Genomic DNA, 16,183 nt, shown 5'->3' on the forward strand with positions numbered 1-16,183 from the left:
CAGGTGAGGAAGGCTGCAGACGTGTTTATAACATTATCCGCCAACTGGGAGGATAATGGGCATCGCGCAAATGTAGCCAAACACACTTACAGATTCTCTCTTGGATTCGTATCAGGTTGTAAATAGCAATCCTCCAAGTCTTTGGCAGGACTTCTTACCCCAGTGGGTATTCCTTCAAGTATCTCCTTCATAATGTGCTCACTTTCCAAGAATTTTTATCTCAGTTGGAGCCAAACTGGAAGTCTGTCAAGAGACTGAGCTCTTCAGAGCACAATCTACATATTTCACCGAATGGCAAACGTGTTTTCTGTACAACCGTTGTTCTGCTTGTGGGCTTACTTGTCTTTTATACTTTCAAAAGCAAATTTCTTAGGATGCTTTTTATATGTATTCTTTTTTGTATCATTTTTGTATGCAGAATGGTTAGAAACTAGCGTTTGCAGAGTTTATTTTAGCAAAGCACTTAAACACATATGCTGAAGGGTTTTACTTAACCTTTATATGTGTTTCCAGAAAATTCTCTTCATCTAAGTGCTTTGTTAAAAAGGGTGCAGTTATTCATATGTCCATGTGAAGTGTGAGGTTCAAGTCTTTCCTCAAAGCACAACAATAAAAATGAAAAAATATCTTTAAAACACAGCTTTGGTAAACTGAGATTTCTAACAGAATATATGCTTTGCAGCAATAATAGCAGCAGCTGTGAGGTAGCAGTGTATTTCATGGAGAAGTGATGAAATAACTGGAGAAAGATTTTTCTAGTAAATAGTTAAAAAAATGTGTCACATATAGAATGCAGGCAACTTGGTCTTCTTCTCCATCTCCTTAAATAACCCAGATTTAATGCAGCAAGTAAAAAACACCCCAAATAAGGGGTTTCTGATTCATGAAAAGAGAGCTATCGGTATGATATGGAATCTTAAGCAAAGTCAGCAGATGAGAAAATTATAGGACGTGGGGTTTTTTTTTCCTGCAGTGTTCACTGTAAATTAGAGCAATTAAATTACAGCAGTCTTGTAGCTGTAATTAAATACGGAGACAGGCCCAGAGATGGGGAGAGTGCTGAACTGCCCGGGCTGCTCAGGCTGCGGCTGCGAGCGATGGTAAAGGCGGCTCAGGCACGGGTCCTGATCCTGCAGCATCATTTGCAGGGGGGATACCTGCCCAGGGCTGGGAGCTCCTGTGACGCTTACACCCCGGTAGGTAAAATGAAATTTAGGGCCGTGTTGTGTCCAAGCAACAATGCAGAGCAATCGCAGCATCCCCGAGAAGCTGCTTTGTGAAACCCCTGTGTGGTGCCCATTATGCTTTCATTTTTTACACTGCTGGTCAAGTCAAGGCTTGAGGCAGGGACTGCCAGAGGAGCTACCCACCAAAAGCTCATGCACCCTTCAGGAAGACAGCACAGGGTGAGGACATGGTAAAGGGTAGCAGGAGGTGCAGATGATAGCAGAAAACGTCACATTTAATTATGTTATGGAGAGAGCTGAAAATCGTCTTACTATGAGTATATAAGCAAGATATAAAGAGAAGCGTGAAAGGAAAGCAAGCACTGAAGGAAAAGAGCAAGAACAAGATCGGGGAGAAGAGGGCAAAGGAGACAATCTGGGAAATAAGTTGATGTAAAGGCAGTACAAGAGGAGGCAGAGATGGCTGGAAGTCATCACCAGGACCAGGGGGCCCTTAGTGTCACCAAAGGGCTGAGGAGCCATAGTCAGCTCAATTCTTGAGTTCTTAACCGAATATCTGATCCAAACTGCTTGGCAAATTTTTTGGTTTTTTCATTAGCTGCTGGGTTTGGTAATATTAAATGTTAAAATCACTGAAGCAGTTGAGTTTTGTTGTGTCGCAGCAGTTTGGCATAATTACTCTCCATCAGTATGATTTTTCTTTTAAACACACTGGAGGTCATAAACTCTTAACTATCAACAGTGAATATTCATGGAGAGTGAGAATAGTGCTAACTACCATAAAAGCTTTTTTCCCAATACTTTTGGCTAGTGCTTTATATTAACACAGGTTGATTTTCTGATGGTGTTATGGCATAAGCAGAAGCAGCTGCAATATAGATGTTACTTCAAACAAAAGCCAGTCCTAGACCCAAGTCCCCTCTAGTCTGCTGCATTGTGAATTCTGGGCTCCTCTGCAAAGGGCAAGAAGGAGAGGTTCCCCAATGTGAATGTGTTATAAAACAATATTGCACTTCCCTTAAGAATTGCAGTGATAAAAACGTAGACCATTCTGCAGCACTAACAACTTTAATAAAATAACATAAAGCACAGCTGTCAGGTCTGCCAGCATCTCACACTGGGAGACATGAGTGAGAAAATTAACTCTTTTCACAAGCAGAAATATTCAAAGAGCTCCACTGTTTACAAGTAATCAAGACTGACAGTCATAGATTATTGGTGGAAGAGCTTTTTCTGCTGGAGGTGAAAGAAGAGGATAATTTATCAGGAAGCCCAAGAAGTCAGACATCAGTAATGATCTGCTTGAGGAAGGGCATATCTTAGAAATAGTGCATTTATTTGTACTGCAAGGCAAGAAGATGTACTAAGTTATAAACAAGAGTCTTAGTGCTTGAAGAATGTTGAGCAGATACAGTGTGTAATTTGGTGGGCAACTGCGATTAGAGAATTGACTAATGTGTGTCTCAGTGCTCGTCCAGAATATTAAAAGTTAACATAACAGAGATTGTCTAAAAGAAATATTCATGCTCTCATCCTAGCCTCTCCTTTTAGACTTATGCGAAGTACGCTAATCTGATTGCTTACCTTTTTGTTAATGGTGGTGCTTCTGAGACACTCCTGTCGATGGGTTCGCATTTGGCTTCAGAGAATTTGGGGCTGAGCTTTGCAGTAGAAAATCTTGCCTGTCTGGAGTGGTGCTATTGCATCACGTCTCTTGTGAAAACAGGACAAGTACTGGTAGTTTTAAAATGGTAACTAGTTTGGAGTTCTACAGTTCCCAGCACCTGAGCCGTGTTCTGCACGAGGAATTGCTGCACAGATACCAAGAAACGCTGCTTCCTTCCTGGGGTACAGCCTGGAAGGGAAGGATTCGGTTAGAGTTAGAAAATGAAGCTCATATCAGTATAAAATACCATGGAGATCCATCCCTTGTAGTTTGGTATTCATTGTCTCTGGTTTTGCCAGGTTCACCCAAAGCTTATATATATATATATATAAAATTATTATTATTATTATTGTTATATATTCCTAATTCTTCTTTCATTTAGTGTGAGGATTGTATATATAATATGTCCACTTCAGTGTTTTGCAGTTTCTTCTAGAAGCGTTCATTGCAAGAATGGTTGCTTAGGGCCTTTGCGTAGTATGGAAGTCATGTCCCAGGAACTGTAGTTAAGGTAGCAAAAATATTTTTGAGAGGATGTGGATCAGTCAATCTCCAGTTCTATTCAGATTGTCCAGGAAAATCTGGGCAAAACATCCTTTACAGAAAATCATGTCAGGCAGATTACCTAGGGCTCTGGATAAGATTTACTTTTTTTCCTTTCAGAGCTTGCAGAAGTAGAATTGTTGTGCATAAAGTATCACAGACTGCAAGCTAATGTGTGTTTGAATATCTCTGAGTAAGGACGTCAGCTCCAGTTCTCCAGCTTTCTCTGACTGGGGAGAAAGCGAGTGGAAATTGCTAGTTTTTATAGATGGATTTTTTTTCCCCCTTGCTTTGAGCAGAACGTTTTGAGTTTTCTCATAGTGCAGGAGAGTGTTGCTTCTCCTGTTTAATCCAAACTTTCATCAGCATGTCAGGTATTTGCAAAGATGCGCAGTTGGGACTTGCATGTGCATGTGAATATGAACACACTCCAAGCCACAAAGTCCCTTCGAAACAAGTATTGATTGCTACATTTGTTTCCCACCTGAATTCTAAATCAATACAATTTAATACTGAAATATGTACGTTCTTCTTCCCTGAAAGCCTCCATTAATTTGTGGCATGCAGAATCTCTGAACTAGAGGTGGTATCAGCAGCCCTTAATTTATTTATCTTCCATTTATTGGTATTGTTGATCTTGAACCCGCATAATGTTTAGCATCCAGAACATCCTCTAGCAAGGTTATCCGTGATTTAACTTCTGTTCTTCAGGGGCTGTGTATACAGTTTGGCTCGTACTGGAGCATGAGGATGGGGGCCAACAGGGAAGCCATCAAAGACAGTTTTCCCAATCTCCACAGCAGTGGTTAGATAATATCAGAAACTAAGTGGCATTGGGGCGATAACTGCTTATTGCACTTCAGAAATTACCAACACAATAAGAGGTTTGAACACAAAAGAATCCTGGGGTCCTGTTTGGGTAGACTTAGCAATTTTATAATGCCATAATATTCATCTATAAGTCAGTTGAACAATGAACACGTGGGCTGTGGCAGTGATTTAACACCGCAGTCTGGTTTTTGTCGTACTGTTCGTCAGCACTGCGGGCTGTGCACCAGAGCCAGGGCTGCTGAACTAGCTTGGTTTTCCTACTTGTTTCAGAATTGGTTCCTGCTCCCCATGTATCAGTTTTAACCTTAAGTTGAAGATTGATTATTTTTAAAGGTTAGCAGTTATGTAGCCAACAAAACCCTCTCCTTTGCCAGCTTTGAGAAGTCACCGTGGTTTAGAACTTCACGGAGTTTTGATTTAGGCGACAGCTGCCATCTCAGGATATGCATCCTTATTAGTGTTAACTTCAGCTTCTGTGAACAGCAAAAATAAAAACTACAAGTCAAATCCCCACTTTACTAGTCTCCTCCTGAGTCAGCTCTCACCTGGGTTGCGCAAAACCAGGATAGCATAGGAGAACAGTAGCCAAAGCACATCTTGCAGGTTAAAGGAGACCTGGGGGAACAGGGGCTGCCCTCCCCTGCCTTCTGGCTGTTGCCTGCTGTATCTCCTGCTGAAGCTGGGTCGAATGAGCAAGACATCACTTTTTTAGAGAAACAGCTCACACCTCAGACAGACAATTGATTTACCACCACTTGGCTCGTCCCGGTGCATCCTCTTGTGAAGTGTCGGTGCCCGCAGTCCATGGCCAGCACAGGATGCCGTGTGCTGTTCCCTATAACTCCCTCTCATTGCCAGCTCAGCTGTGGTACCTATACACCATATAGGTGTGTACAGCTGGTGAAAGCAGGCACATGGATTCATGTTAACAGGGTATACACCGTACCTGTTCCCAGCCTTTAAATCTTTCTCCATAATTCTGTAGCATTATTAGAAAATGGATTTATAACATACCTAGAGCTAATGTAACAATGAAGATTAGTCCTCTACTAGTCGAACAGTAATACACTTTAATTTGCCTACAGCTAGTGTATTGTATTGGCATGAAAGAAAATAGCTTTCTAATGCAGCTTCATCTGCTGAGCAGGAAGAAATCTGTGCTGCAGAATGTAAAACCACATAGGACTATAGCTGGCAGCAAAATTCAGAATAGGAGAAACACAGCACAAATAAAACTATTCGTGAGTTGGATGTATGCTAACAATCCTAGTTTATTGCTAAACATGCCATATACTGTAACGCAGTTTGCTTGGCAGGCTCAATATTGCTTCACTTTGTTTTTCACCGCTTCATCTTCTGTTCTAAAATTTGTCCAGGAATAAAAGTTGTAAATCCATTAGTTTCCAACTTTGTTTGTGACATTAACAAAAAGTAGATATTATAATGTTCCTCAGATGCACGAATGCTGTTAATACAACCTGTGCTATGCTCTGTACCTAGAGACACACTGGAAATCTCAGTACATAAGTGGTTAATGCAACTGTTTCTGCTTTCTGTTGTAAATGTACTCTTCCTCTGATGAGTGGCAGACATCCTTTGAGTGGACATATGTACAATTAGTCACTCAAGTGCTGGCACACTATATTTACCATAAAATAGAACTCCTGTCTTCTGGAGAGCAGCAAAACCAGCAGCTTCTCCTTTCTTCTGAAGAGGCAAAGGATGTATTTGAGATTGTCATGTTTGGGATAATATCGCTTAATACTTACTTGCATATGAGATAAAACTTTTGTGTGGGGGCATATGATGCAAGCTAGATGCAAAAATTAAATGTTTCACATACTTTTGATCTTTTTTCCCTAGTAAATCACCAATGAAATATAGTTACGCTTAAAATAACAGGTTTTGTTTCTAGACTGGGGATGTGTCTCACTTTCAACAAGGGCAAGGAAGGACTAATAACGTGCAGGCAGGGAAAACTTCTGAAAACTACTGGTATAAACTGCCAGTGGGAAACAGCTGCAACAGGGCCTTGTTATCACAATAGGTTTTTGATGGGAACGGTGGCCCCATGGGCAGAGGAAAGGCCTGAGAGAAAATTTTACATGAATTACTGACAAGGTGTCCATGCAGCTTCTGCCTAGCTCACTCCACGGATGTAATGGGCACTTCAAAATGCCCAAGTGTGGTAGTTATCCTTTTACCTACCAGCTTTGCATCAAAGACTCACAAGGTATCTGACCATCACCTCACAAAGGTGAACTCTGTCTCTGCCTATCAATCACCCTGGCACCGTGTGTTAGCATCATAAATCCATCAGAGCCAGTTCACTACTGTTACCACTCTAAACCAGTAACCTTCACCCTTCATCATCTTTTAATTGCCAGGTCCCTCCATCCCGTGGACGCATGAAATCATTAGATTAGTTGCATACAAGCATGCCCTGAATTTGACGAAAAAAAAAAGTAAAAAATATCAACAATTTTTTTTTTTCTTCTTCTTTCTCCCTTAAAAAAAGTTGCAACGACATGACAAAGAGGATTCCTTGGGCAAGTGGAGGACAGAAGAAGAAATGGCAGCTGAAGCAGCAATTCTGAGGAAGTATTTTCAGGAAAATTAGAGGTAATGATTTACACATTAACTTCCTCCTGCAACACCCAAAACTCTGTTCAATCCCCCATAGACTTCTTAAGGACAGAAGAAGAATATATAAAATTGGGACAAAAGAAATAAAAGGTTTGTGTTGTTTCCAAAAGGACACAGCACTCCGACAGTGGCTGAAATAACATGCTCCTCCTTGAACAAATCAGCACCATCCTAGAGCATTTAGTTTCCAGAAAGCAAAAAATAACACAAGTGGAAATTGGAATCATCAGCAGTTATTTAACAGGAACATCTAACCTAACATATCCTCCTTGTGTTTTTAGAACAGAAAATAGCCTTGGTACGGCTATGATGAGTTAAAAACCAGTGTCTGTGTAAACCCATATGCATATGTGCACCTATACATATAAAATCCCAGCAGAATTCAGACTATAGAATGGATAGGCAAATGCTAACTTGATTTGGCAACTCTTACATCATCTGATCACTTCAACTTTCAAAATTAAGCCTTCTGGAAAATTGCCTGTTCTGCTGAATTTTCCATTGGTCCTAAAAAGAAAAAAAAAAATATTTGCAGGGAGGAATAGGAAAGAGAAAACTTTGGCAAACCCTAACACTGGTGCTCTAGAAATTGAGTTTTTAATTTTGTACCTGCAGTCCCAGAAGCCAGATTCTTCCCGTAGAAATGAACTGGCCTCCGGAGATCAATATGAGTTACACTGGCATGTGCTCTGCAGCAGTGATGCCAAAAGCTCCCTCTCCCCTGCTCCCCATATGTTGCTTGCCATCATCCAGCACTCTCATTGCTCTGTCATTTCTGACTGTTTCGTATTCTTTTTCCTCTGAAGAACTGAAATCCCATAAATATCCCTCCTCTCTGCCTGTGACTCACTGCTTGAGAAATCTTGAGCTAAACTACACAGTGTGCACGACACACTTAGGTGACAGTGCCCGTCTCCCATGACATTCTGTCATCTCCGTTTGGGCTGGTTCATCAGACTGTTTCCATTTTTTCTTGCATGATGACCATGCTCTTGCCTTCTCCAGTCAAATTATCTGTGCGAATACTTCTGGCACAGAGAAAGCTGTGTCATGTGTGTAATTCCCATCTGTGAAGGAAACTTGCCCTTGACAACGTGGACCTGGGGACCTCCAGAGTTTGGAGCAGCAGGGTTGGGACTATACAGTCAAGTTTCCACAGTGGCTGTTTGATTTGTATTTAGACACTCAACTTTTCACCTTTTCAGAGATATGCATGTCAAAAATTAATTTCTCAGCCAGAAAGAGGATATCCTTAGGTAATGCATATGTAACCATTTTTTACTAATAGAGGCATTATATAGTACTTAATCTATGGCATGGCAGAAAATGAACAGTTCTTAGGGTAAAATGGCACATGGCTATTCCAATGTGGTGATGTTCCCCATTATATATTTGGTAGGTTTTGGAGGGGTTTTTTTGTCTGGTTAGAAAGGAATTTGAAATACTTCCCTGTGGAGATCCTCAAAGGGGTTGGAATTAAGTCCCCACATATCAATAAAATGTTCCTAGGCTCTTCTTGATACTAAACACAAAGCTGGATAGATGGTGTAAATTCATTCCTGCAAGCAAATTCATGAGGCTGGACTTCTCTTTCCATTTGTTATGAAAATAAATCAGTGTGTGTCTGCATGGATGACCTCTTGATAAGTTCCCCAGGATATTAAGGTCATTACCTTTCCTAGAATAGACTGGTAAATTAAATCTTACTGGCATCATTATCATGAGAGTATTTTGCCTGGTACAGGCAGTCCTTCCAACCCTTGATTCCCAACACAAGTCATCACTGTCAGTCTTTTCTCCCTGACATTCTGAGGTTTAAGGCTCTGAACCTGAGATAAAGGTGTATCTGAGCACCTTCTGAATTTCTCAACCTTTACCTGCTCTCTTAACCTTGCTTCTGAAGTGATGAAGATTGAAAACTTCTGGCAAATTAACAAGGTTATATGCATCCTTCTTCAAAGCTATTTTTGTTTTTCACCTACAAAGGATTTATTTTGCCATTTATAAGTTTACCTGGACGCTATTTGACTTGAGTTTTTTCATGAGGCACAGGGAAAGTCAGAAAGAGCTGAATGTGGGTGTTCTGGAGCCAATAAATGGCATTTTTAAGACCTCATGCATTATTTTCCTACTTGTTTTGTTCAAAGAAGCCCAGCTCAGCTAGATTAGCCTGGACAGACTGAGCTGTCTTTCAAAGCTTTCCCAGCTACTCTTACATTTATCACAAGTCCTTCACCAACTGTCACAATTCCTATATGACTTGACTAGGTACAGTAGCACCTTTTACCTGTATTTATTGACTATCTGATCAAGAAAGACTTGCAGGTGACTTTTCTTTTTTTCTAAGAAATATCTGAACAAGGCAAGTAGCTCTTGATTCTCTTCCCACTACATTTGCTGGCACTGATCCTTCTTGGGAGGTTGAGTAGCCCAGTTGAGTGCTTGTACACCAGTCCCCAGATGATAAGAAATATCCAACCACTTGCTTAAAGACATGAACCCTGTTTAACTTCGCTAAGTGGACACCCTTAAGAAAATAATCGTCTTAATTTGTTCACGTGTACGATTGCCTAGAGCAGGTGAGACTGAAATCAGTGAGTGAATTTATGTTTTGCACGTTTCTGGTCTTTCACAGCAAGTCCCCATGCCACTGTATCCCATCTCATTAGAAGGACCCATCACTTCTTGAACACCCTGAGCATGTGCAGGGCTGCTCATGGTGCTGTGTCTGCAGAGCTGAAGTTCAGCAGAACTTCATGTAGGACAGAAAAGGAAAAAAAAAAAACCTTTGTGGAAAGGATATTTAATATATAATTGCCCCAGTTAGTCACTCTCTTGCTTAGTAGCACCAAGATTTGACCTCTTTAGGACCTTCTCCTCATTCAGTGTTGGCTGTCTTATGGTCAGTTGTGTTTGATAACTGGTGAGTCTTTGAGGTGGATCCACAGGGAAAGAGTCCTTACTCAAAGAGCAAGATTTGATGCAGTATCTTACTTTCCAAACCTGCTTTCAGATGCACCTTTTAAATTTCCTAACTATCTATAGCTGGCTAAGTGTTTTGATAGCCTGTTTTGTGCATTTTAAATTACACATGCCAGCAAAAAGGCTAAAGATTAAAAGTTACCAACCTTCAGATGGTATATGAAAAATGTTTCTCTTCAAAGGCAGTTTCACTCTGTGTCGTTGTTTCTGAAGAAAGAACCAGACACCACAAGTTTCAGTAGAAGTTTTCCTACTTAGCGCATAACTGAAGTCATACTTTCGTGGCATTAGAAAAGCAGTCAGTCTTAAGTACGATGTCAAAGCGTCCCTTTGCATAAAGAGGTTGACAGTGATGTTCTGTTGCCTAGTGCTTTTTGAGTCACAAATATTCAATAGATTTTAATTGCTTAACCATCTGAATATTTCATGTCATTCAACATGCAAAATTCATTTAAAAACCTCCCCAAATAATGCAGGCTGCACAGTAGTGCACTATTTCTGATGCCCATTCTCCCCTTCATTCCCACTCTGGTAATGTTTCTGGAGGATACGGTCTTTTTCAACTTTGTCAAAGAATATGAATTTTATTCATTTTTTTTTCACCCCACTGTGAAAGAGAGACAATTTCATTCTTTGAGAGCACTCATCCTGCCTCACAGCTGCCTCTTCTGCACCAAGAGCTCAGCATGTGTGAAGGGACGCTGTTCTATTGACTTCAGCAGGGAAATTACCACCCTTAGCAGCAGCTGACCCAGAGGGAATTAAATTCCCCCAGAGGGAATTTAAGCTGGCAATTTGGCTTGCATCTGGTTTTGGTCCAGCACCTCTAACAGTCCATGCTGCATGCATGAAAGTGAGCACCAGAGCAATCCCATCGCTTTCCTTAAATTTATGCAAGTATGACAAGATGGCTTGCAACACCCTTCTTTGGTTGCTTTACTGCAAACAACCCCCTCTCATTATTTCTGATACTTTAAACTGAATAAAAGCACAAAATCATGATTATGCCTCAGAGTAGGGAATGGGAGCAGGGGAGGGGGGTACAGCGCAGGGACCCCCCAGTTGCGAGAGCCTCACTTTATAAGCAGGGCAATTTTTCGAGTGCTTTGGCATAAGATTCAAGGTGGTGCCTGGTCCTGGGGACTTCCCAGAGAACATCATCGAGAGCTGTTCATGGCTGCACTTAGGAGCTGTTTGCATATAATCCCTTAGTAAATACACATCCTAGTGATCGGCTATAGATTTCTCTGCACTCCAGACTTAAGTGCTATTAATTACATCCCCCACTTACAAGCCTCCAAGAACCATTAATTAGAAAGCAGGAGCTGACGCTTTGGTTGTCTGTGTGTAACTATTATGACCTGAGAGTGAAATATAAGCTTCAAAAGAAACATGTTTTATGAAGGTCACCTTGGAAAACACCATAACAATCTGTCAGGAGAAGAGAAGGCAGCACTCCAAGTGTGCGTTTCAGTGTGACATTATGCTTTAAGTAGTTGGAAATAGCAAAGAGAAGATGGATCAGATCATAGTGTATATGCTTTTTCACTCAAAATTATCTTTTCCTCTGTAGTAAGTACATATAAAGTAATCTTTTCGTCATTTCAATGGAATGCAAGGGAAGTTAATATCAACAGAAATCCAACAAACATAATCTGGCCCTTGCTGGTATTTTTGAAGTGTAAAACATCCAGACCCACCAACCTCTGCAGCAGAGAGGAGGTTTATGCACAGGAATTAAATTATCTCTTCAAGGGAAGATGTAAACAGCCAGAAGTGCAGCGACTGTGTACAACAGTAATACCCACCCTAGAAGACTCAGGGCAAAAGGCTTCCCCAAAGAAATGTGGTTTGCTAACGCACGGCAGCCTCAGCGTCAAGGTTGATTATTTTTCTGGTTGAAACATAGAATTATTCTTATGAAAACAATGCTACAATTGAGTTAGCTTTGGTTATAAGTGAAATGTCTTCCTCTTGTAGGAGGTCAGCATAAACACAATGTCCCTATTCTAGGGCTCTATTTTGGGGCTGTAAGTAGTATTGTGCTGAAAGTTATACACCTCGTTCTCTGGATTTCCATTTCCCTATAGGTGACCATTTAATTCAGCTGTAAGGAGTACATGAATTCTATACAGCACTGCCTGGTTTCTGTAATTACAGCTACATGAGAAACGTCATGGCCAGAGACACAGACAAGATTGTACCGTGTAAAGGCAAAGCAGCAAATGCATTAATGTTAGCAAAGAAAGCCGACAGAGAGCCAGATGTTCTCTTACCTTGCACATCCAGCAGCCTGAATGCTTACCTGGGCTGTCTGTCAAATACCAGGTGTTTTCAGTCTGATCCATTCTTGATTCGTCATTAACTTCACGTGTGTCGCACCATATGAGAGGGAAATGGGGAAAGCCGAGTGTAACTGATGGATATTGTGTCCCAGGACCTAGGATAATAAAAGAGTGGAGGTACAGGACAATGCTGAGCTTCAAATAAGGATGACATCAATTGTGGTCAAGTAATTTTATACCCAAACCTGCGCTAAAATGGTGTTAATCTCTTGCCCCCCCCCCCCCCCAAGCTGCAAAAGGATGCACTTACTAAGCAGCCAGACCCTCCTTCAAGCAGATTCGTAAAACGCGTGCCAAGTAATTTACAGGCTGCCATCAAACTGTCAGTCAAGATGGGCATACAATGGAAACTGTTGCTCAAAATGCCATCGAAAGGGGAAACATATGTTTCAGTGAGAAAAGACAATCAAACAAAGAAGTGGGCGGCTGGGGAGCTGCAGCCGCAACAGCAGGAAGGATCCAAACCTCATGCACAGCCCTGGGAAACAAGTTTGGGGGCTGTGCCCTCGTCTAACAGTTGGGTAACAGCTTTCTGTTTAATAAGCTGAAATAATTGTCCGAGTATTGAAGCCAGCTCTAAACATGGTCTGAAGTGAAGGTACCAAGCAAAAAGCCCACTTCACGCTCAATTATTAACGACGGTTTGTATCGTGTTATCCCATTGCTGTAGCTACTGCATAATAGAACTGCCCAGAGAGAGACACTCTAACCAGCAACTCGAATGTGACCTCAAAGCTTAAAAGCTGCTTTTGTGTGAGTTTTGGTATCTAGGCTGTGTAGGAACAAAAGCATTAATGACTGCTCCAGTAAGTAGTTATTTGAAAAAGGAAGAAGGTGATTGATGGACACTGGAAATATATTGGACTGAACATACTTGAGGCTCTGTTGTTTGCCAGGATACCAGTCTCTACACGAAAGGACATGTGCAGGGGTAAACCCAAATGCCCAGTTGGTGTTGGCACCCGGGGCTGCAGTTAACACCACAGTAACGATTGCCCCACGAGTTTGTGCAGGGATTTCACAGACCGTGTTCACAGCTGCAGCTGTCAGGCTCTCCGTGTTTCTATTTCTTTGCTTCAGGAACACCTTCCAGGTCTGTCATGGCACCTATTACAGGTCTTTTACTAGGATGGACCACCAAGAGGTGCAAAACGTTAGAGCAGACATGGGAAGAAATGTGCCATTCATTCTCAAGTGTATGAGACTGGGGCCATTTTCAGGGTGATGGTCCCAAATCACTGGTGTGTAACACCTTGGCATTAGGTAGAGTCCCATCGCAGGTCAGGATCGATGAGGACATACAAGAGATGATGATTTTTGAAAGAGCATTTGCAGGAGCTTATATAAGAGATCATGCAACCCAAAGACTTGCATGAGATTATTATAGCAAAATTGATTTGAAGAGTAAGAAGCTGGATTTGATGGCACAAGATGCCCTTTCTAATCCTTTGTTCCTGTGAGCAGCAGTGCACAGGGCTGGGGACTGTGCTGTCTTACTCAGGGACATCAGAGAAGTGGCTTCACTTCATGTTTGTTTTTTGTAAAATGATCCTGACCTCCTTTGAAGTGTGCTTTGTGAGTCAGGGATGAAAAGCACAATGTGAAAGACAGGCATTACTATTATTTGGAAGTGAAGTTTATCAAAAAAGTAGATAATAAATTAAAAAAAATGCACCCCTTTATTGCTCTGATAACTAATTCTAAAACAGTGTGCGAGAATTTTCTCCTTTATCACACAGGCTATATAATAGGAGCTGAAATGTGCTGTGTATGGATTTAACACTGAACATTTCCTTTTGCCTATCGCTGTCAGTGTTTCCTGTTGGAACACACTAATGAGCACCTGACTTGTTAGCAATAAACGCAGCCTTATATTTTGTCTTACTAACGAAGATCAAAGATTCTATTTTATGTAACTATCTGTTATGTTTGATATTTCTCAGGTAACAAAGTGTTTGAAAAGCATCCCGTGACATAAGAAACTCCCCAGAAAGAAAGACCTCATTTGCCAGTTCTGAACGGCCCTGGAGCTGTGGCTGAACAATTTTATTATGTTCTACAAATATGGGATTCTTCCATGAAAAATTTTATTGGACCTTTGGATATCATCAAGGTTGAATTTCAGCTAGGATAACTAACAGCACTGATTCAAAATATTGCTCTGAGTAGTAACTCATATTTTCTTGAATTGTGTACTTGGGAACTAATCTTTTTAAATTGTCCCTTGGCCTAAATTGAAATAAAGTGCTAGTGAAATCCAGTAGCTGCTATGTTTAGGTACATTACGAAGTGTTTACTCCATTTTATGCTTTTTGAGATTCGGTTATTGTATGTGAGCTATTCTATCATAGAAAAATTAGATCTTTTAGCAGTATGATGATCCATAAAAACCAAGGCTTTCTTACAGACTAGCCAAGATGAACTTGGAGAGCTACTGTTCTGTCAGGTAAAGTAGTATGACAAGAAATATAACACTTCCTAAGATCCTTCCTTCTTCCGTTCCTTGTAATGCATTCTCATAATACTTCTGGAGCTTAAGGTGACACAAAACCCTTCTGCAAACAATGAAAATGTAAAGCTGCTAATGGGATCGTAATCCCATTAGGGTTAGATGGCAGGAATGTCCTGCTTGCAGCAACAAATCGCATGAGCAGGAGCCACCCGTGTGGAACACTCTCTCGGCAAGAAAAGCCGTGTTTGGAGAAGAAACCCGCCATGGGTTAGTTGTTGATCGCTAATGTGTAATAAAGGAAAAAAGTCAAACAGCAGATGGAAGGGAGAAAAGAAGAGTCTGCAAGATACGTATGAAAAGAGCACGCGTGATCTTGCTCTTGAATTGCAGGGATGTGACAAACAAAGATTTCTGTGTCCCCTGAACTCAGGATGGAAAACAAAATGTGCTAAGTCTCACAGTAAGAGCCAGGCTGAGGGGGCTGAAGGGTGCCGAGAGCTCGCGGAGGTCAGGGTCAGGTCTGACCCAGAGCCTGGCAGTGCCTGGCATCCCTGGCAGCACAGTGTGGCCACTGTCCTGAAAAAATTAAAACATTTCACAATAATAGGTTCTAACCTGACCTGGGAAGTATGAAAATGCACAACGGATGAACACTCGTAATTTTCCTCGTTGTCTCTCTGCTATATACTGCAGAGGAATTCAGTCCATTGGTTTGAATATTCATGGCAACAATAAAGCAAAATTACTGATGTTTGATTCCAGATTTTCCTGCGGTGCTGCTAAAATACTGCTCCTGAAAAGCCAGTTTGATTCAAAGATTTACAATGACCAATATCTTCCATTAGCCCCTTTTAAAAACTGTGGAGATTGTAACGCTATTTCTTTTGCCATTCAGAATAAATGAAAAGTCACTTTCGATGGTGTCTGCACTTTTTAGACCCTGAACAAGGGCTGAATAAACAGGAAATGAAGGTCGGGGGCAAAAAGTGACAGAAAAGAAAAGGTGAGCAGACACGATGGTCAAAGATGTTGGCAAATGGGCCAATACAAATGGTTGTCCTTTTTTCAGTTTAATATTTAAATAGCTGTGATTTCACGTAGGAGGAGGACAACGGTTGTGCTACTGGGGAAGCGCTAAAAGGAAAACCTGAGCATCACTTACATTTGAGACGTTTTTCCAAACCTGATGCTCAATGGCTTCCTATTAAATATGGAATATTCTGTGTTAATTCTGTAGCCTGTGATGAGCGGGCGCTGCGCCAACCATTTTGCATGGGGGCTGCTGAGCAGATGAGTGCTGAGCTGTATGGAAGGCTTCATTTGTGTAAATGAGGAGGCCGTTATCACAGCAACAAAGGTCCTGTGTTGTTTTTTTTTTTTTTTTTTTAAAAAAAAGCCTCCTGTGGTATTATGCACAAAACAACCTATTTATGCAGCATGAAAATATTTATGTGCTTCGCTCTGGCTTAAAAAGGGAATTTGCAATAGATGAGGGACTTGAGAAAGGATGGGAGTGAGAGAGGAGGAGAGA

The 16,183-nt window shown here is 41.2% G+C and overlaps 1 protein-coding gene across 1 annotated transcript in view; it reads left to right on the top strand.

Annotated features, from left to right (window-relative positions):
• FHIT (fragile histidine triad diadenosine triphosphatase) overlaps nucleotides 1-14,724 on the top strand; it is a 555,478-nt gene extending 540,754 nt beyond the window's left edge. The window contains exons 7-8 of the mRNA XM_065642808.1: nucleotides 6,746-6,849; nucleotides 14,144-14,724. Of these exons, the coding sequence (XP_065498880.1) occupies nucleotides 6,746-6,847 (102 nt within the window). The 3' untranslated portion in view covers nucleotides 6,848-6,849; nucleotides 14,144-14,724. The remainder of the gene's footprint in view (nucleotides 1-6,745; nucleotides 6,850-14,143) is intronic.
• Nucleotides 14,725-16,183: the final 1,459 nt, after the last annotated feature.

This window comes from Caloenas nicobarica, chromosome 11 (assembly GCF_036013445.1).
Source record: "Caloenas nicobarica isolate bCalNic1 chromosome 11, bCalNic1.hap1, whole genome shotgun sequence".
Lineage (NCBI taxonomy): Eukaryota > Metazoa > Chordata > Aves > Columbiformes > Columbidae > Caloenas > Caloenas nicobarica.